Raw genomic sequence first — 22,595 nt, 5'->3', positions numbered from 1 at the left:
AGGTTTTATTTCAACCCATTATTTTCAGATGATGAATACTTATTATGGGACAAAAACAGGCAAGAAAATATCCCCGGCCTGTCGCATTTTCTTCTTTGCTTCATGGTGATTTTTGCTTAACGAGGCCTTGCTGAATAAATCTGAGATTTCTGTAGCCAGAATGTGATAGATCTGTCTATGATAGATCAAAGTATAAGAAGCTATTTTGGATCTGCAGTCTCTATAGAGCTGGGGGTTTTTCCACAAGTTTGAGGCCACAATGTTATTTAATTGGCCTTGTGGTGAATTGCTTATGTTCCACAACTACATTTAGGTGCAATGGGATTTTCAGTCCTTGGATCTGTTACATAAACAGTTGCCCTCATTTGCTCATTGCATTGGGAATTATTTGAACATAAAAGGATATACTTGCCATAGAGTACAGTTAAGAGTGCAGCAAACTCGGATACAAGCTCTCTCCCAGCTTCCCCTTTCACCCCAATCCTCCACATCAGTTGAAGAAGGGGCCCTGGCCCAAAGCATCACATATCCATGTTCTCCAGTGATGCTGACCGACCCATTGAGTTACTCCTGCATTCTGTGTCCTGGGATGATGGGTCCCTCGTATGAAAATAAATTGAGAGGTGACCTCATTGAAACATATAACATTCTTGGAGGGATCCACAGGGTAGATTTGGGAGGGTGTTTTCTCTAGTTATGGAGCTTAAAACTACGAGTTGGTCTCAAAGTAAAGGGTATTATGTACTGAAATGGGGAGAAATTTCTTCAAAGTTTTGAAGTGTCATTGCTATCGTTTGACATGCTGCTTCATAATAGCAGACAGAATTATGGAAGTTCTGCTACCCTGCTGCACATCCAATCTAAAAATAGCTCTACAGGCTTTGGCATCTTCCTCCATCAGATGCTCTGTCATGAATCAAACATTTCACAAAATGCCAAGGAAGAATAATTGTGCTTGAAAATGTGTACTTGAAGCACTTGGCAGAAAATAAAAATGATGTAACCTTCGCCCATAGTTCTTTAGATGGACCAATCTGAGCGATATTTTTCTTTGAATTTAATGCAGCATTCAATATTGATTTATAGTTATGGTTAGGCCACAGATATTGTGCATATGCGTTCATTTACTTTTACTTTACTTTGGAGATAGAGCGGTAACAGGCCCTTTAGCCCACCGAGACCACCCCGGCCAGCGACCACCCCGTACACTAGTTCTATCCAACACAATTTACAATTTTACCAAACGTACAAACCTACAAACCTGTACATCTTTGGAGTATGAGAGGACACTGGAACTCCCGGAGAAAACCCACGTGGTCACAGGGAGAACATACAAACTCCTTCATACAGCACTCGTAGTCAGGATTGAACCGGGGTCTCTGGCGTTGTAAGGCAGCAGCTCTACCGCTGTGCCACTGTGCCACCCCACGTTCCATTATATTCAATCATTCTTGAAACTGATATCAACATAAGGTTCTTTCTGGGATTTTGTGCGTTTTCTGGCTCAATGTGTTTGACGTGAATCTGTGTGCTGCCAATTTAGTTGAGTCGTGCAGTGAATTTTGGCCTGAGGACATGTTACATAAGAAGTTGCCCTCAGCTGCTCAGACATTGTACATCATTATAACCCAACACTCCAGATGTTGCAGCTACTGGGTTGGGAGTTGTGTAAATTGCTCTAAGTTTGAGGAAGGACATCCTTGTGATGGAGGCAGTGCAGCGTAGGTTCACCAGATTGATCCCTGGGATGGCGGGACTGTCACTTTGTGTCTATCCACTCGTTTGGATTTGCTGGGATTTGGTTTGCAAAGTAAAGAGACAAAAGCAGGGACTGACACCTGTCCCTGAGGCCAGCTGTCCCCAGAGTTTTATCTCTACACTGCACACGTTAGGTTGCAATAGACTTCACTCTGCTGCCATTCAGTAAACATTAATTAGTTCAATGAGAATTACTTTGGCTTGTTATATTAATGGTACAAAGCTCGGAGAGATTTGAATGAACAAACTGTTCTGCAGTTAGTTAGTAATTTGAGCTTCGTAGATTTCATTTTTGTTTTATTTGCACTATTCAGCCCACTGGCCATGTGCTCAGAAGCAATACTGGCATCGTCACACCCAAGGAGCATTTAAATATACAACCTGTGATAGTCAGGAAAGTATCCCTTGGTCAATTCAGACAGTCCCATATATTTCTGTATCTTGTGCATCAGAATTGAATCACCTTTAATTCAAGTCACAAACCATTCAATTTGATTGATTGGTCATTATTTTTAAATGTTAAGTTCAATTTCAGTGCCTGAGATATTACCAATTATTTTTTTGTGCTCTATTGAAGGAACCAGAGTATTCTCCTGTTCTTTTAAATAAAATAATGGCAGGTTAATTTGTGTGGTGGGCAGACTTTCCTGTTTCCCGTTTTTCTCCCTTCTTAATGTCTTGCTTGCCTCTCAATTTCAGTTCTCAATCAAAACCAAAGGAAGAGTACTTTGTTTTGTAATTAAATACTTAACAGGCTTTGAGTTCCAACAGTTGCAATGATTCTTGCTCCCGTTGCCATTACTATTTTTTTGAGTTTTTTTGTTTTATAGATGCTGCGTGGAAACAGGCCCTTCGGCTCACCGAGTCCGCACCGACCAGTGATCCCAGTATATTCACACTATCCTACACACTCTAGGGACAATTTGCATTTATCCTCAGCCAATTAACCTACAAACCTGTATGTCTTTGGAGTGTGGGAGGACCTGTAGTTGGGATCAAACCCGGGTCTCTGCCGTTATAAGCGCTGTAAGACAGTAACTCTACCGTCGTACAGCAACTCTGAAAATTGTGTCAACTGACTGCATGTGACCTATGTTTCAGACCTGACAAAAGTGCAGAAACATTTTCCCAGACACTCTCTCTCCACCAAAGCTAATCGACCAGCTGAGTATTTTCAGGATTTTCTGTTCTGAATGTTATATATATATATATATAACAAGATATATATCTATCTTGATCCATCACCAATGTCATTGGAGGAGTTGCAGCCAAATTGAGCACTGAAGAACAATATCATTAACAAACCAGATCATCTGTTTTAGAGGTCTAGGTCTTGGTTCAATGGTACTTTATTTGCCACATGTACTGAGGTACAGTGACATTCTTTTTGTATACAGTTCAGTACAAGTACCACTATAGGCACTTAGGTACATCATAGATAATCCCAGACACAGTACAAGTGTATAGCAGTCATACACTGAGACAGTATACAGAGTCTTTAAGAAGGAACTGCAGATGCTGGAAAATCGAAGGTACACAAAAATGCTGGAGAAACTCAGCGGGTGCAGCAGCATCTATGGAGCAACAGTCTGAAGAAGGGTTTCGGCCCAAAACGTTGCCTATTTCCTTCGCTCCATAGATGCTGCTGCACCCACTGAGTTTCTCCAGCATTTTTGTGTACCTTCAGTATACAGAGCCGCCAGTTTGGCACCATTTTCAAGTCCCAGTTGTTTTGTGCAGGGTTCTTGCCCTGCCCATGAAGGCCTGTTGTCCTGGCAACGTTGTGGGGTTGGCCAGGCTAAGCGTAGCCACTTGGGTTCTCTGCCACTCCTCCACTGCTGTAGGTCCGAGTGCGGTCCACGTGCTGGGCCTCTGCAAGCGAAGATTGGAGCCGCCTAGATCAGGTCACAAGTAAACCAACACAAGAAAGAAGTCTTCGCTTTAGTTAAGAGTGGGAATGGAGATGGAGAAGAATGGGATTGGAGAAGGTTTCAGTTGCCATTGTCCACCACCATCACCCATAGCTCTGGACTTTGGCAGCATGAGGCCCAGGCAAGTTCAATAGACCACCGGCCAGCTCTTAAATTGTCCAAGAACTTGAGAAAGTTGCTTTACAAATGCAAGTTGTTTTTTTGCATGCCACCAATTACTCTTTTGCTAAGAGAATACTTTTTATTTTAGCTCCTACTATGTATAACTTGGAAAACGATAAAACATGCACACATTCATTTCTGTGTTTATCACAAGATGGCAACTCTATTTTTGATGTTAACGCCACCCCACCCAATTTACACTGTAACTGAGGCAATTGTTGAATCAGCAATGCATGTACCGATTACCAGTCATAAGGGTAGTATTAATAAAGTTTGGAGAAGCAGCGTGAAAACAGGCCCCTCGGCCCACCGATTCCGCACCGACCAGTGATCCGTGCACATTAACACTGTCCTACACACACTAGGGACAATTTACAATGTTACCGAAGCCAATTAACTCACATAGAAACATAGAAAATAGGTGCAGGAGTAGGCCATTCGGCCCTTCGAGCCTGCACCGCCATTCAATATGATCATGGCTGATCATCCAACTCAGTATCCTGTACCTGCCTTCTCCCTATACCCCCTGATCCCTTTAGCCACAAGGGCCACATCTAACTCCCTCTTAAATATAGCCAATTAACTGGCCTCAACTACCTTCTGTGGCAGAGAATTTCAGAGATTCACCACTCTCTGTGTTTTCCTCATCTCGGTCCTAAATGATTTCCCCCTTATCCTTAAACTGTGACCCCTTGTTCTGGACTTCCCCAACATCGGGAACAATCTTCCTGCATCTAGCCTGTCCAACCCCTTAAGAATTTTGTATGTTTCTATAAGATCCCCCCTCAATCTTCTAAATTCTAGCAAGTACAAGCCGAGTCTATTCAGTCTTTCTTCATATGGAAGTCCTGACATCCCAGGAATCAGTCTGGTGATTCACCGTACACCCCTGTATGCCTTTGGAGTGTGGGAGGAATCCGGGGGGCCCGGAGAAAACCCACGCAGGTCACGGAGAATGTACAAACTTTGTGATGGACAGAACCAGTGGCAAGGATCGGACATGGGTCACTGGCGCTGTAAGGCAGCAACTCTACCGCTGCACCACCGGGCCCGCGCCTCGTACAAACCTTGTACCTTTCAGATCAGTAGGTTCAACATTTATTAATGGGATTTGTGGTTAAATCATTCAAACAGAAGATATTATTTTTTTTTTAAAGAAACAACTCTGGCTGCAAGTGAAGAGGCATCTGAAGAGGAACAATTTAACTTTGGGTGACAACAGCAAGAGGAAGCACCCACAGGGAGACTACTAAAATAGCTAAAGAAGAGTCTCGACCCAAAATGTCACCTATTCCTTCTCTACAGAGATGCTGTCTGACCTGCTGAGTTACTCCAGCTTTTTGTGTTCGACTAAAATGGTGTCTTGATATTAAGATCTAGTGCAATCATTCGAACAAAGTATTGGTATAAGGTGCCATCCATTTAATAATATTGGCCAAGATAAATAACTTCCCCTGTATTTTGTATAACAAATTACATCTGTTCTGAATTGGCTGATCTCAGCCCATTTGGGAGGAAGGTTATTAGAATTTCAGTTTTATTCTCCCGAAGCAATTAAATGAAAATGTGACAAGCTTCCAATTTAATGTAAAGCAAGAAAATAATTTTGTTTGAGGAAAGATTTAGGTTATAGTTACATTGTTCCATTTGTGGTCTGGACTCCCATGCTGGTAAAATTCCAGCATGCATTTTCCAATTGTTGCCTTTGGAAGAGTAAAGGGGCTGTCCCACTTGGGCGACCTAATTGGCAAGTTTAGAAGAGTTGACATGTTGAAGACCCCCTTCGACTATGCTGAAGACCAGCTTCGACCAGCTACGACTAACTTCGGGAACATTGGACACCGAATAGTGGAGAGTGAAGACGACCTCCTTCGATCTCCTTCGACCTCCCTTCGACTGTGATGAAGACTATCTACGACTACCTTCGTCTACCTTCGACTACCCTTGATTACCTACGGCCAACATGCCGACCTACTATGATTAAACCTATGAGTAAAAAAGTATCGCTTTTTTCCCCATGGCGACCTTTTTTTGCTCGCGGGCATTCTTCCACATGTTGGAAAAAACCGCCACGACCTACCTGAGGCCTCGAGTACACGGAGACCACTCTCGAGCATGAAGGAGAGTTACGAAGACCTCCTACGACCTTGTGTCGACCATGCTGCGAGTATGAGTTGAGGGCAAACGTGCCAGAACTCACGGATTAGGTCGCCCAAGTGGGACAGGCCCTTAAGAGATTTAGAAGATTGAGGGGGGATCTTATAGAAACTTACAAAATTCTTAAGGGGTTGGACAGGCTAGTTGCAGGAAGATTGTTCCCGATGTTGGGGAAGTCCAGGACAAGGGGTCACAGCTTAAGGATAAGGGGAAATCCTTTAGGACCGAGAAACATTTTTCACACAGAGAGTGGTGAATCTCTGGAACTCTCTGCCACAGAAGGTAGTTGAGGCCAGTTCATTGGCTATATTTAAGAGGGAGTTAGATGTGGCCCTTGTGGCTAATGGGATCAGGGGGTATGGAGAGAAGGCAGGTACGGGATACTGAGTTGGATGATCAGCCATGATCATATTGAATGGCGGTGCAGGCTCGAAGGGCCGAAGGGCCTACTCCTGCACCTATTGTCTATGTTTTCTATGTTAAGAGAATTGAAAGTGACATTGGGAGATATGCATTCAATACATTTTTGCATACAAATTGAATCTGATAAAATTAATATGGGGACGTTGCAAAGAGTGAGGAAGGAACACAGTACCTTTATTGAATGGGTGTTATGACTTTTACTTTACTGTAGGCCTTAAAGATAAAACGCGAAAACAGGCCGTGACAGCCCACTGAGTCCGCGCCGACCAGCGGTCATCCGTGCAAGGGGAGAACATACAAACTCCCTACAGACAGCACCCATAGTCGGGATCGAACCCAGGTCTCCAGCGCTGCAAGCGCTATAAGGCAGCAACTCTACCTCTGTGCCACCATGCCGCCCTTCGTGGGCCAAATGGCCTAATTCTTCTCCTATCACTTCTGAACTTTTAACTACAATTAGTGATACAAGCAGGTACTGCTACTGGACGAGTGGTCTGAAGGAATAGACTAATCAGCAAGTTCAAATTCCAATACGATAGTTTAAGTTCAGCCTTTTTTCCAAGTTCTGAAATATATTAACAGTCGTGTCAATGAATCATCAACTTAACTTGTTCTCTCAGGATGGGATTCATATTACTATTATTACCACTATTCATTACCATAATTACTACTGTTAACAATCACGTAGTTCAATTGTAACCACATATTGGTGTTTAATCTAGTTACAGTTCCATATTTAGGTAATATCCGTTCTTGTGTTGTAGGCCTCCTGAATAGACTGTCCGTCCACATGGACTGAATCTCATCTCTTCATCAATCCCTCAGTCTAGCAAGGAAGTAACCACCAAAGTATGAATTACTCCAGCTTTTTGTGTCTATCTTCAGCCTAAGTTATATATGTGTGTGGAAAGGAACTACAGATGCTGGTTTATACCAAAGATAGGCACATAGTGACTTCAAACTGAAGAAGGGTCCCGACCCGAAATGTCACCCATCCATTTTCTCCAGAGTTGCTGCTTGACCCGCTGAGTTACTCCGGCACTTTGTGCCTAAGTTATATACTCAGGGTCTGCTGGATTGGTACTTGAACTCAGAACATTCAGGAAGGAGCTTGATCATCACAAGCCACACCAACATTTTGGATCATTGTTGATTTTTGGGGGATATAAATTTTCACCCCTCCCTTTGGAATTCAATGCTGCTTCATCCAAATTGACGTGCTCAGATGTAGATTTCAGTTCTTGGGAGGAATTATTAATGTAAAGCCACGGACTGTTGAAATCGTCACATGTATAAACAAAACCAACTCAAGTGAATAGCCTTGTCCTGAAGAGGCAACTGTTTCTCTCTCCACTGATGTTTCCAGACCCGCTGAGGGTCTCCTGCATTTTCTTTGGGGGTTTTTTTTTGCCGTACCAGCTTGTTGTTCCCTGCGATGCCTTTTGTAATATCATTGATGCTGTGTAACATAAGAACTGAAAGCCCTAATGAAACTGAAATGAGATCTCAAATGTATGGTGCGCAAAATAAATTCAGCAGCACTCCAGTTTCCCAGGCCCTCAGTAAGCCTATAAATAGATCAGACCTATTTTAGCCTTTGGGATTATGTTCAGTGACATTAAAAAGAGGTGGCTGCAAAGATAGACTGATCACATTTCAGGAATTTGTGTCGACTAATATATACACAATATTCACAATATATACGCATATACACGCACAGAATACACATATTTATTCTGCCTTTTAGTGATTTTCTCCCTTTTGTTGGCATCCAAAGATACATGCCCTTCATTGTCAGGTGCCTCTCACACCACATGTACAGGAATAGACAGACAGAGAGCAAAAATAGACAACTCCTGAAGATTGCACGCTGATTCGCCTGTAATTGAGAAATAAATTCTTGTATTTACAGAGCGCTTTTCATCGCCTCAGGCCCTTCTGTACTTTATAGTGTCGTTACTAACGTACTTTGAAGTATAGTGACTATTCCATTGTGGTGAGCACAGCGGCAAACTGCACACAGCAAGTGCCTACCATCAGAAATGAGAGAGTGCTCACGTCAATGCCTAGTAGAATTTGAGGTCACAGTTTAAGCAATTTCGACTTTAGACTTCAGAGATACAGTACAGAAACAGACCCTTTAGCCCATCAAGCAATCATTCCATACACTGGCACTATCCTACACACCAGGGACAATTTACAATACAAAGCCAATTAACCTACAAACTTGCACATCTTTTGAGTGTGGGAGGAAACCAGAGCACCCGGAGAAAACCCACGCGGTCACAGGGAGAACGTACAAACTCCATTCAGACAGCACCCGAGGTCAGGATCGAACCCGGGTCCCTGGCGCTGTAAGGCAGCGACTCTACCGCTGCACCAGTGGGCCACCAACTGCACTCCTTTGGCTGTTCATCTCCCATTGAACCACACTAGATTATCAGCATGGATTCAAAGTGGAAGTCCTTGGAAATTGAAATCACAATTTTCTGATACAAAAGCCTAAATCCACGGAAGTAACGAAGAGATTCAACCAGTCTGACCCGAAACGTTACCCATCCATTACCTCCACAGATGCTGTTCAAAAAGGAACTGCAGATGCTGGAATATCGAAGGTACACAAAATTGCTGGGGAAACTCAGCGGGTGCAGCAGCATCTATGGAGCGAAGGAAATAGGCGACGTTTCGGGCCGAAACCCTTCTTCAGACTGATGGGGGTGGGGGGGGGAGAAGGAAGGAAAAGGGGAGGAGGAGGAGGAGCCCGAGGGCGGGCGGATGAGAGGGTGGGAGGAGACAGCTAGAGGGTTGAGGAAGGGGAGGAGACAGCAAGGGCTAGCAAAATTGGGAGAATTCAATGTTAATGCCATCCGGACGCAAGGTCCCCAGACGGAATATGAGGTGCTGTTCCTCCAATTTCCGCTGTTGCTCACTCTGGCAATGGAGGAGACCCAGGACAGAGAGGTCGGATTGGGAATGGGAGGGGGAGTTGAAGTGCTGAGCCACCGGGAGTTCAGGTAGGTTATTACGGACTGAGCGGAGGTGTTCGGCGAAACGATCGCCCAACCTACGCTTCTATTGGGCGATCGTTTCGCCGAACACCTCCGCTCAGTCCGCAATAACCTACCTGAACTCCCGGTGGCTCAGCACTTCAACTCCCCCTCCCATTCCCAATCCGACCTCTCTGTCCTGCGTCTCCTCCATGGCCAGAGTGAGCAACAGCGGAAATTGGAGGAACAGCACCTCATATTCCGTCTGGGGACCTTGCGTCCGGATGGCATTAACATTGAATTCTCCCAATTTTGCTAACCCTTGCTGTCTCCTCCCCTTCCTCAACCCTCTAGCTGTCTCCTCCCACCCTCCCACTTTCGCATCTTTCACAATGGGTGGCAATTTACAGAAGGGCCCAGTGGGCTATTCTTGGCCCTTTCTTTTTAGGTTTTATGTCCTGAAAGCCCTCATCGTTTACAGAAGTCAATTTACTAACAACCCTGCACATTTTTGCGGATGAGATTCAGCCTGTGCCCACTGATGCCTTCACCAATCCTCAAGCCAAACACTAAAACTAGCCTCTAATTACATCATTAATGATCTGGGCCTGATGTGTTTCAAGTATCCAAAACCAATGGGTAAGAGTTTCCTGCATGGTTTGGTGAGTTCAGTCAATTCACGAGCCAAGTCTGGGAAACCACAAAAGGTCTCCGAGTTGAGTTGAGTTATTTTAGTGTCCTGTGTACTGAGTTACAGTGAAAAGTGTATGTTGTGTGCTAACCAGCCAGTGGAAAGATAGTACATGATTACAATTGAGCCATCCACAGTGTACAGATACATGGCAAAGGGAATAACGTGACTGCTGTTTAATGCAAGGCAAAGTCCAATGAATGATAGTCCGAGCGTCTCCAATGAGGTAGATAGTAGCTCAGGATTGCTCTCTAGTTGTTGACAGGACGTCCCTTACACTTTTGTTAATGATGGATTGGCAACAGTTTGACTGAACGCTCAGGCATTCAACAGTGGGCAAATTAGATAGAGCTCTTAGGGCTAACAGAATCAAGGGATATGGGGAGAAAGCAGGAACAGGGTACTGATTTGGGGTGATCAGCCATGATCATATTGAATGGATCAAAGGGCCGAATGGCCGACTCCTGCACCTATTTTCTATGTTTCCATGTTTATTTGGGGTTCTCCTGCTTCTGACCTTCAGCCACCTGCTAAAAGGGTGCAGGCATGAAGGGTTCAGATGAGGAACTGGGTGGATTCTCGGCCGGTCCGCTGACGTAACTTGTACAATGGTGAGCAAAGCTTTTGCTGATTGGAGTGATCGCGTCATTTTATAGCCATTAAACCGAACAGAATCAACCATCTGCTCAGCAAGAGAAAATAAGAGGGAAAAAATAACATCTGAGCGGAGAAGAGTGAAGGGTGATGTTCTAGAGGTGTGTAAGATCATGAGGGAAACATAGGGAAGACACTTTTTACCCAGTGTAGGGAAATCAAGAACCTGCAGTAATTGGTTTAAGGTGAAAGAGGAAAGATTTCATAGGAATCTGAGGGACAACTCTTTCACACAGAGGGTGGTAGGTATATGGAATAATCTGCCAGAGGAGGTCGTTGAGGCAGATAGTTTCACAACATTGAAAATACATTTGGACAGGTGCATGGATAGGAGAGATGCAGAGGGAATATGGGCCAAACGTGGGCAGGTGGGACTACTGTAGATAATAGACAATAGACAATAGGTGCAGGAGTAGGCCATTCGGCCCTTCGAGCCAGCACCGCCATTCAATGTGATCATGGCTGATCATCTCCAATCAGTACCCCGTTCCTGCCTTCTCCCCATATCCTCTGACTCCGCTATTTTTAAGCGCCCTATCTAGCTCTCTATTGAAAGCATCCAGAGAATCTGCCTCCACCGCCCTCTGAGGCAGAGAATTCCACAGACTCACCACTCTCTGTGAGAAAAAGTGTTTTGACGTTTCCGTTCTAAATGGCTAGATGAGACTACTGTAGATGAGACATCTTGGTCGGTACGGCCAAGTTGGGTCGAAGAGCATGTTTTCATGGTGTGTGCGACTCTACCAACATATTCTTACACTAACGTGAAATAATTGAAGGATTAAAATATAGTAAACTCATGATTAATGCTTAAGCCATTTTTAAATATCAGATTATACCCAGGATTATTTTTGTCTCAAAGTGAAATTTCTATAGTTAGATTTATTATAGTGTTTGAAATGTCGTTTTTAAGAACGAAGTGAAATGTTCTCTCCAGTTTGTGAACAATGCTAATGTGTCTGCTGTGTGTGGTGATATTCACAAAACGCTATCATCTCCCAGGTGAGGCTGTTGATGCAGTGTTCCCAAGGACCAGCATGTAATAGATGCACACTGAAAATCTATGTATAGTTCAGCGAAAATAAAAGACCTCCCGTGCTTTGTGAAAGAGTGGTTGTGAACTCTTTTTCGGCTGTGAACAGACTTCATTTGTGAGATATCTTAATTGGTGCTTTTGCAATATTGTGCTTCCTGTCCCTCCACAAACTTAGGATATTTCATCATTTTAGACACAATGAAGATCAACACATAAGAAAAATAAAACTGATCAGGATAAGCTATCACCACACTGCAACTCTACTCCACCATTGATTTTAAAAGAATTCAACTTGATCATTGCCCATTTCCGCACTATCCCTGATGGCTATTGATTCATTCAATGTCCAAAATCCACCAGCGTAATTTTGAATAAACACTACAACTGAGCTCATATTGTCTCTTGGATTGAGAACTCCAGAGATTCATCACCCTCTGATTGAAAAATGTTTATCCTTATCTCAGGGATAAACGTGAATGCCCCTGTCCCACTTAGGAAACCTGAACGGAAACCTCTGGAGGCTTTGCACCCCACCCAAGGTTTCCGTGCAGTTCCCGGAGGTTTTTGTCAGTCTCCCTAATGGTCGAAAGTGGTTTCCGCTTCTTCTATGTTCCGGCGATTATTTCAAAAAATTCAAAACCGGCCGCGACTAAAAATAGGTTGCCGTTTTAAAAATCGGTAATTTTTTAGTCGAAGCCGGTTGCGATGCTAGTTGAAGGTGGTTGCCGGAGGTTGCAGGTAGTGGAAGGTCAGACCTTTTTTTCACCCAGTTTTATTCCACCAGGGAGGTCTTGGGTGGGGCGCAAAGTCTCCAGAGGTTTACGTTCAGGTTTCCTAAGTGGGACAGGGGCATTACTTCTTCTCTCGTGTCCATCTTCCATGTTTCAAATGTTGACATCCCTGTCATCGTCCGTCCTGAAAAGGACGCAAGCTTCCGGCGACAATCAGTGGGAGCCATCACTTGTTGCAATAGATGATGGTGGTAGCAGAATTAGCTCAGGATACTTCTCGGTTTCCAGCCCCGCGATGTGGACGCTTCTGATTTTGGGGTCAAAACGTTTACTAATGAGGTGGAGCAGCGGTGGAGCTGCTGATTTACGATACCAGAGACCCGGGTTCAATCCTGACTACGGGTAATGTCTATACGGTGTTTGTACGTTCTCCCCGTAACCGCGTGAGTTTTCTCCGGGTGCTCCGGTTTCCTCCCACTTCCCAAAGATGTGCAGGTTTGTAGGATGATTGGCCTCCATAAATTGTCCCTAATGTCTAGGTCGTGTATGGGTGATTGTTGGTCAGTGTGGACTCGGTGGGCTGAACAGCCTGTTTCCACACTGTATCTCAAATCTAAACTAAACCAAATGGAACTAAATTTAATATCTGGGGAACACCAAAATACTGGAGAAACTCAGCGGGTGCAGCAGCATCTATGGAGCGAAGGAGATAGGCAACGTTTCGGGCCGAAACTCTTCTTCAGACTGATAGGGGATAGGGGGAGGCGGGGAAAAGTTGTTGCTGTTGAACTGTTGCTTTTGATACCTTTTTTAATCAGACCCCATTCATTTCTTTGTGTCTAGCCTACAGTTGATGGATAGAGATATGGACTACGAAAGGCCAAATGTAGAAACAATCAAGTGCGTGGTTGTGGGTGACAATGCAGTTGGAAAGACCAGGCTGATCTGTGCAAGAGCATGTAATGCCACCTTAACACAATACCAGCTGCTGGCTACACATGTACCAACAGTCTGGGCCATCGACCAGTACCGTGTCTGCCAAGAGGTAAGAAACAGAAGCACTTTATCATGGTGTATTTCAGCCCTTGCAAGGTCAAGCCCAGTTGAATGCAAAATGCACAATTACACTGGATAAATATGCCTTTTAATGTATACTTCATATATTTTAGTCTGTTTGAACTGTTTTGACTATTTTACTGTTGTAATGTTCTTTTTACAAACCATGTTCTCGGGGTATCTAAATCTAAATTTTATTAGTTATTTAAGTTATGACATCGGATGGAAGCTGCAAACCAAATCTCATTGCGCTTATGTGCAATGACAATAAAATATATTGTTATTATTATTTTATAGAATGTATTATTCAGAAAGTGGCGCAGGAACTCACAGTATAATTTCAAAATGCTTGCGTATAATGCAGGTGTCGGAGGTTATGGGGAGAAGGCAGGGGAATGGGGTTAGGAGGGAGAGATAGATCAGCCATGATTGAATGGACCGAATGGCTTAATGCTACTATTTCTTGTGACCTTATGACATAATATACCATGATGTATTGAGAGAAGCTGACAGGCAGCACCTTTTATTTTGTACAAGCATCTTGCAATCCAGTGGGCGCGACATGGAACTGAATTTCAGATCTAAACGTCCCGTTATTTTATTCAGGAAGGAATGTATTATTTGTGATTATGTGGAGAATCATGCTACGAGGACAAAAACTAAAAAGAAAGGACCAAGAATAGCCCATCCTTCATCCTGCCCACGCTCTTCAACCCACTTACGGCCACCGGATCACCACTCAATCTCAATAGCTTAAGACTTGCTCGGGTTCCAAACTGCCATCAGTCTCTGTCACAAACATATTGAACCATCAACTTCCCATGGGACTTTAGAGCAAAGAATTATGCCGATTCACAATGATCTGAGTGAAGAAATTCCTCCTGAACCTTTCCACTAAATGTCTGATCCCCTTCTGCTGTGACTATGTTTCATGCCTCTGGACCATCCAGACCTTCTTCTTCGTGCGTTTGAGTCGGCCGACATCCGCAGCAGGGTGATGCCATCCGGTTCAGCATCTGTAAGTGCCCGCCCTAAAACGGGCGCATGCTCCGGGTTGGCGCCAAGCTGCGGCGCTGCTGCTGTCTCTGTTTGTTGTCGTTCGCCTGACTGAGATCAGTTGATGGAGCTCACCACGGGGAGGTCGACAACATGAGCCCCCCCCCCCCATCCAGATAAAGGAAGCAACTCCCCACCACCCATTTTGTCAAGCCCTTTCAGAATATTGTACTGTTCAGATCACTTTTCCTTCTTCCAACTCCAGACCATTCGGGCATTAGTGCCACTTACCTGCATTTGGCCTATATCCTCTTAAACATTTCCTATCCATATAAAGGGCCTGTCCCACTTGGGCGACCTAATCCGCGAGTTGTGGCGAGTTTGCCCTCGACTCGTACTCGCAGCATGGTCGACACGAGGTCGAAGGAGGTCTTCGTTACTCTCCTTCATGCTCGAGAGTGGTCTCCGCGTACTCGAGGCCTCAGCTAGGTCTCGGCGTTTTTTTCCATGTGTTAAAAAATGCCCGCAAGTAAAAAAAGGTCGTCGTGGAAAAAATCGATACTTTTTTTTACTCGTAGGTTTAGCCGTAGTAGGTCGGCATGTTAGTCGTAGGTAATCGAGGGTAGTCGAAGGTAGACGAAGATAGTCGTAGATAGTCTTCATCAAAGTCGAAGGGAGGTCGTAGGAGATCGAAGGAGGTCGTCTTCACTCTCCACTATTCGGTGTCCAATTTTCCTGAAGTTAGTCGTAGCTGGTCTTCTACATAGTCGAAGGAGGTCTTCAACATGTCATTTTTTCAAACTCTTCTTAACTTGTCAATTAGGTCGCCTAAGTGGGACAGCCCCTTAACTGTGCAAATGTTGTGATAGTACTTGCCTCAACTACCTTCTCTGGGACATTGTTCCAGATGCCCACCATCTTCTGTGTGGAAAAAGATGCCCAAATGTTCCTATTAAATCTTTCCCCTCTGGTTCTTGATTCCTCTACTCAGGGCAAAAGACTCTGTGCATTTACTCTACTTATCCCTCTACCTCCTGTGCTCCAAGGAATAAAGTCCTAGCCTGCTCAACCTCTCCCTATATTTCAGGCCTTTGAGTCCTGGAAACATCGTCGTAAAAGTCCTGGCAACATCCACGTAAATCATTGATGGATTTTTTATTTGCATAAAAATGACTGGTAAACAAAAGCAAAATATTGAGAATTTTCAAATATTATATTGAAACAAAAATGCTGGGTCACAGAGAGTAACAGAATTAATATTTCATCAAATTTGTCCATTTTGGGATTTTAACCTTTGATAACTTGGATAAATCCGGCACTATGCACCAGACACTCAATTCATTTTCATAAATGTTAAAATAATTCATTTCAGATCTTTGCTATTACGAGTGCAGGAATGTGTTCAGAATTCATGCATGAGTGTAACAAAATGATACAACATCAATATCCTCCAGCATTATAAATTGCTTTGAAAATAGTTAATGCTTTTGGATTAAAAGAAGATTTGGAACAGGCAATTTACAAGGAAAATCAAAATGCTTGCAGGAATCTCGCCAGGTTCCAGTGGTTACAGTTTCAGTCCCACGCTCTTGAAAATTGATCATGTAATCTCAGCTGATACTTTGGTGCTGAAGAAATACTGCACTCTCAGATATGTTGACGTTTTGATTGAGTGTTGTTCTGAACCAGCTTATCCCCAAGTGACCATTGAGGTAGACGGAAAAAAAACGGCATTAAAAATTACAATGTAATTTTTCATATCTTTCGCATCTCCAAAACATAGCTTCTTAGGCAGCTCCTACCAATGTTGTTATTGCAACCTTTTCTTACCCCTTCAGCCTTTTAACTCTCGAATCATCCTTGCCGTTCTTCTCTTGCTAAAATGCAGTGCTGGAAAAATGTTGGCACTCGGGAAAACGTACCAGATGGCTCGATGTTTCAGACAGACGTTATGCTGTTGCTGGGCTGCAGGGTGCAAATCACACACTTTTTAAGATAGACACAAAATGCTGGAGTAACTCAGCGGGACAGGCAGCATCTCTGGAGAGAAAGAATGGGTGACGTTTCAGGTCGAGACCCTTCTTCAGTCTGCATCGTCACCCATTCCTTCTCTTCCTGCCTGTCCCACTGAGTTACTCCAGCATTTTGTATCTATCTTCGATTTAAACCAGTATCTGCAGTTCCTTCCTACACAGACTTTTTAAGCGTGGGAAAGCAGACACACAGCTTCAAGATTCACCCCATGATTGCAAAGCTGCACGCATGATCTGCCATCACTTGTGCAAGCCTGATACCTTTCTTTTTAGTGGTAATAAACAAAGCCATTGGAATCTTAAATATGTGACAATAAAATATAATTGAATCATTGAACATTGCCTGTATAGTGGTGCAAGGTTCAAAAGAAGTTGAACTGCGTGACTGTGCTCAATGGGGTCAGAATGCACCTTCATTGACACATCTAATTTTGGTTGTTAAGATATAAGGGTGACGTTATGGTCTATTTTTATGACGTGTGTCATAGAGTTATGCAGCACGGAAACAAACCCTTCCGCCCAAATTGCCCATGTCAACCAAGATGGTTGCTTTTTTTATTGTGCAAACACACAGTACCGTGGCCAGCATGGTGGCGCAGCGGTAAAATTGCTGCCTTACAGTGACTCGGGTTCGATCCTGACTATGGGTGCTGTCTGTGCGGAGTTTGTACGTTCGTTCTCCCCGTGACCGCGTGGGTTTTCTCCGAGGTCTTTGGTTTCCTCCCACACTTCAAAGACGAACAGCGTTGTAGGTTAAGTGTTTAAGAAGTAACTACAGATGCTAGAAAATCAAAGGTACACAAAAAAGCTGGAGATACTCAGCGGGTGCAGCAGCATCTATGGAGCGAAGGAAATAGGCAACGTTTCGGGCCGAAACGTTGCCTATTTCCTTCGCTCCATAGATGCTGCTGCACCCGCTGAGTTTCTCCAGCTTTTTTGTGAGCCTTCTAGGTTAATTGGCTTGGTATAAGTGTAAACTGTCCCTAGTGTTAATGTGCGGGGATCGCTGGTCAGCGCGGACTCGGTGGGCCAAAGAGCCTGCTTCTGCGCTGAATCTCTAAACTAAACTAAACTAAACTAAACTAATCGCGGTGAAATATTTTTCTTACATACAGTTCAGTCGAATATTGCCATGCCCAAGCACATTCCCAGTGCGCAATGTCGGGAAGAAGATATCGTGTAACAAGATCACTGAGGTGCTTTAATGGCCTGTCCCACTTTCCCGAGTTATTCACAAATTCCCCCGAGTTATCCCCTTGATTCAAACTCGGAGAATACCCGTAGCGAATCCGTAGGAGTTCTTAGATATTTCGTAGCGGCTCGTAATGCCAGCCGTAGGTACTCAGGTAAGTCGGGATGTTTTTTCAGCATGTTGAAAAATGTCCACGAGTAAAACAAATAGCCCCGAGTACCGACGGCTGGATATTACCGTAATTCTCCGCATTAGAATCAAGGGGAAAACTCGGGAGAATTCGTGAGTAACTCAGGAAAGTGGCTCAGGCCCTTAAGTCTCCTTTAAATCATTCCCAACTAATTCAACAGTTACAGCTCATTTTCTTGCCCTGTATGCTAGTTGACATTGAATGGGTGAGGTTGGGGAAGGGTGATCTTGTACCTCAGGTACATCAAATCATTTCATTCAACTTGTTCTGTTGTCCACAGGTTCTGGAACGTTCCCGTGATGTAGTTGACGATGTCAGCGTATCGCTGCGACTCTGGGATACATTTGGTGACCATCACAAGGACCGACGGTTTGCCTATGGCAGGTATAGCAAAGCACAAGGTGAAAAGGTACCTTGGGTCCGGTTGAGTGGGGGAAACGACCCCGTCAATCTAGTCGAAGAGTTTGTCAAAAAATGAAACAAATATTGGCACAAAGCTCAGAATATTCTGACACAGCAGTTGCTGGAAAGCTCAAATGAAAACAGAAAATGCCAGAAATACTCAGCAGGTCAGGAAGCATCTGTGGAGAGAGAAACTCGGTTGGAATTGAAGACGTTTTCTGTTTTTTTGGGGAGGTGGGGGGGGGACAGTGGCGCAGCGATAGAGATGCTTCCTCAGCCCAGAGACCCGGGTTCGAACTTGACTACAGTTGCTGTCTGTGCGGAGTTTATACGTTCTCCCTGTGACCGTGTGGATTTGCTCCGGTTTCCTCCCACATCCCAAAGATGTGCGGGAATGTAGGTTAAATGGCTTCTGTACGTTGCCCCCCAAGTGCGTAGGATGCGAAAGTGGGAGCATCATTCAGCACATCATTCACCTACAAACCTGCACGTCTTTGCAGTGTGGTAGGAAACTGAAGATCTCGGAGAAAGCCCACGGGGAGAACGTACAAACTCAATACATAGTCGGGATCAAACCCGGGTTTCGGGCGCTGTAAGGCAGCAACTCTACCAACTGTGTCGCCCATAGCAGCTGATGAGGTTTCAGACCTACCCTTGACAAAAGTGTATGCCGTTTACATAAGCGGCTGTGTGATTGAGTTGTTTTTATTTACTCCTGCCCAGGTCCGATGTGGTTGTGCTGTGTTTTTCAATTGCCAACCCCAACTCTCTGCACCATGTGAAAGCCATGTGGTACCAGGAAATTAAACACTTCTGCCCACGAGCGCCCGTCATCTTGGTTGGTTGCCAGCTGGACCTGCGCTACACGGACTTGGAAGCCGTTAATCGTGCACGGAGACCTCTCGCAAGGTATAGAAACATAGAAACATGGAAACATAGAAAATAGGCGCAGGAGTAGGGCATTTGGCCCTTCGAGCCTGCACCGCCATTCAATATGATCATGGCTGATCATCCAACTCAGTATCCTGTATCTGCCTTCTCTCCATACCCCCTGATCCCTTTAGCCACAAGGGCCACATCTAGCTCCCTCTTAAATATAGCCAATGAACTGGCCTCAACCACCCTCTGTGGCAGAGAATCCCACAGATTCACCACTCCCTGTGTGAAAAACAAAATTCTCATCTCGGTCCTAAAAGACTTCCCCCTAATGCCCCTGTCCCACTTAGGAAACCAGAACGGAAACCTCTGGAGACTTTGCGCCCCACCCAAGGTTTCCGTGCGGTTCCCGGAGGTTTTTTGTCAGTCTCCCGACCTGCTTCCACTACCTGCAACCTCCGGCAACCACCTGCAACCTCCGGGAACTGCACAGAAACCATAGGTGGGGCGCAAAGTCTCCAGAGGTTTCCGTTCAGGTGTCCTATGTGGGACAGGGGCATTATCCTCAAACTGTGACCCCTTGTTCTGAACTTCCCCAACATCGGGAACAATCTTCCTGCATCTAGCCTGTCCAACCCCTTAAGAATTTTGTAAGTATGTCCACCAATGTAACAGGACACAACATGCTGGAGTAACGCAGCAGGTCAGGCAGCATCCCTGGACAGAAAGGATGGGTGACATTTCATGTTGGGACCATGGAGTTTTTAAAGGTGATATATATAAATGAAAACCCATCTCTTGCCAAGTAATAACCTTTGGAGTATGGTGTCACAACAGTCTTTTATTCATGAACAATATTTTCCACTGTAACCTCCCTGCACTGATCCTCTTTAAAATTCCTGACAAGTGAGCTCATTTATGGTTTAGTTTAGAGTTACAGCGTGGAAACAGGCCCTTCAGCCCTCCGAGTCTGTACCGGCCAACGGTCCCCGCATATTAACACTATTCCAAACGCACTCGGGACAATTTTACATTTAAAGCAAGACAATTAACTTACAAACCTCTACATCTTTGGAGTGTGGGAGGAAACCAGAGATCTCGGAGAGAACCCACGCAGGTCACAGGGAAAACATACAAACTCTGTACAGACAAGCACCTGTGGTCAGGATCGAACCCGGGTCTCTGGTGCTGTAAGGCAGTAGCTTCACCGCTACTGTGCCTCTCTTAAGTATAATTTTATAAAAACTCAGCCTGGTTCTGTTTGTCCCTTGCACAGGATGCGAGGTATTCTATCTGGAACAAGTACTGTATTACACTGTATTCTGAAGAAGGGTTTTGACCAGAAACGTTGCCTATTTCCTTCGCTCCATACATGCTGCCTCACCCGCTGAGTTTCTCCAGCATTTTTGTCTACCACTATTACACAAGTACATTTTTCCTCAAAATGGGTCTAAATAAGTATCTTGACTCAAAATGTCACCTATCCATCTTCTCCAGGGATGCTGCGTGACCCGTTGAGTTACTCCAGCACTTTGTGTCCTTTTGTGTTTCCACTTGCATCTGCAGTTCTTTGTTTCTACTTCCTCAAAATGTCTTCAGCTAAATCAAATATTGGCAGAAGCAATGTACAGTTCTATTATCCTGTTCAAAGTGCTGGAGTAACTCAGTGTTCAGGCAGCATCTCTGGATAAAAAGGATGGGTGACGTTTCGGGTCAGGACCCTTCTTCTCATCCATGTTTCAGCACTTTGTGACTACTTTTGGTATAAATCAGCATTTGTAGTTCTCAGTTCTGTGATGTTTTTTGGTTTAAAGCTCACTTGCAAATGCCTCAGATGTCACGCTTTGATATTGGTAGGGAGTCTGTTAATTGCACCTTAACAAGGACCTTGCTGTGTAGCGTTCCGAGTTACCTTTTCAACTTACATTTTGTTTGCCTTGAATTCACAGGCCAATAAAACACAATGAAATCTTGCCTCCCGAAAAGGGTCGCGAGGTGGCCAAAGAGCTGGGGATCCCCTACTACGAGACCAGCGTGGTTGCACAATTTGGCATTAAGGACGTCTTCGATAATGCCATCAGAGCTGCCTTGATTTCCAGACGACACCTCCAATTCTGGAAGTCGCACCTGAGAAACGTTCAGAAGCCTTTGCTGCAGGCCCCGTTCCTCCCTCCCAAACCACCTCCCCCCATCATCACTGTCCCCGAGCCCCCCACGACCAACGAAGAACACCCCGCCCTCCTCTTGGCCAACCCCCTCTGCGCAGATGTCATCCTGGTGCTTCAGGACACGGTTAAGATCTACGCTCACAAGATTTATCTGTCTACCTCCTCCTCAAAGTTCTACGACTTGTTTCTGATGGACCTCAGTGAGGAGCAAGAGGCCGGTGGTGGAACGTCGGTGAGCCACGGCGAGAGGCAGGGCAGGGAGTACTTAATGAGAGCCGCCAGTTTTGACGTCAGTGAACGCATGGACGAGGTGACGGCCATCCAGCCGCTGTCAAGCCTGAGGGCGTCCACCAGTGACGGCATCTTGAAACTCAACGCCTGCGATGGCAGCTCGCGAGCGAGGGCTTGGTTCAAGAGAGGGAAGATTCTCTCGTCGTGGAGCCGAGCCTTCATCAGCATCCAGGAAGAGATGGCAGAAGATCCCATCAACTTCACCAGCCGGCGGATGACGGTGGTGCACATGGACTACTCCGTTCACCCGGACGCGTTCAGCGCGGTCATGCGCTACTTGTACACGGGCCAGCTGGATGAGCACGAGAAGGAACTGATGCAGATCGCCCACATCGCCGAGCTCCTGGAGGTCTTCGACCTGCGAATGATGGTGGCCAATATCTTAAATAACGAGGCCTTCATGAACCAAGAGATTACCAAAGCATTCCACGTACGGAGAGCAAATCGAGTGAAAGAATGCCTTGCCAAAGGGACCTTCTCTGGTAAGTCAAGTCAAGTCAGTCAAGTCACTTTTATTTCTATAGCACATTTAAAAAACAACTCTCGTTGGCCAAAGTGCTTTACATTGGTGGAGGAACTAACGTTATACAACAGTGGTTCGTAGATTAAATACATATATAAATACAAACATATAGCCCTCGCTCAGAGGATGTCAAGAAAGGCTTGGGACTAGAGATGAGTTTTAAGTCTCGACTTAAAGGAGTCGATGGAGGGGGCAGTTCTGATGGGAAGAGGGATGCTGTTCCACACTCTAGGAACTGCAACCGCAAAGGCACGGTCGTCCCTGAGCTTATGCCTAGACCGCGGGATGTTCAGTAACCCCAAGTCGGCCGATCTGAGGGACCTGGAGGTGGTGTGGTG

The 22,595-nt window shown here is 44.9% G+C and overlaps 1 protein-coding gene across 2 annotated transcripts in view; it reads left to right on the top strand.

Moving 5' to 3' along the window:
• rhobtb2 (Rho related BTB domain containing 2) overlaps positions 1 to 22,595 on the top strand; it is a 52,362-nt gene that overhangs the window by 5,692 nt on the left and 24,075 nt on the right. Inside the window, exons 2-5 of one of the 2 annotated variants that reach the window (XM_033013737.1) lie at positions 13,381 to 13,575; positions 18,278 to 18,381; positions 19,123 to 19,308; positions 21,225 to 22,216. In XM_033013737.1, the coding sequence (XP_032869628.1) occupies positions 13,384 to 13,575; positions 18,278 to 18,381; positions 19,123 to 19,308; positions 21,225 to 22,216 (1,474 nt within the window). In that variant the 5' untranslated portion in view covers positions 13,381 to 13,383. Of the gene's footprint in view, positions 1 to 13,373; positions 13,576 to 18,277; positions 18,382 to 19,122; positions 19,309 to 21,224; positions 22,217 to 22,595 lie in introns of both variants that reach the window. The other variant, XM_033013736.1, reaches the window with a different exon arrangement.

The sequence above is a fragment of the Amblyraja radiata genome, chromosome 39 (genome assembly GCF_010909765.2).
Source record: "Amblyraja radiata isolate CabotCenter1 chromosome 39, sAmbRad1.1.pri, whole genome shotgun sequence".
NCBI classification, from domain to species: Eukaryota; Metazoa; Chordata; class Chondrichthyes; order Rajiformes; family Rajidae; genus Amblyraja; species Amblyraja radiata.
This window is presented reverse-complemented; position numbering and strand designations above follow the sequence as displayed.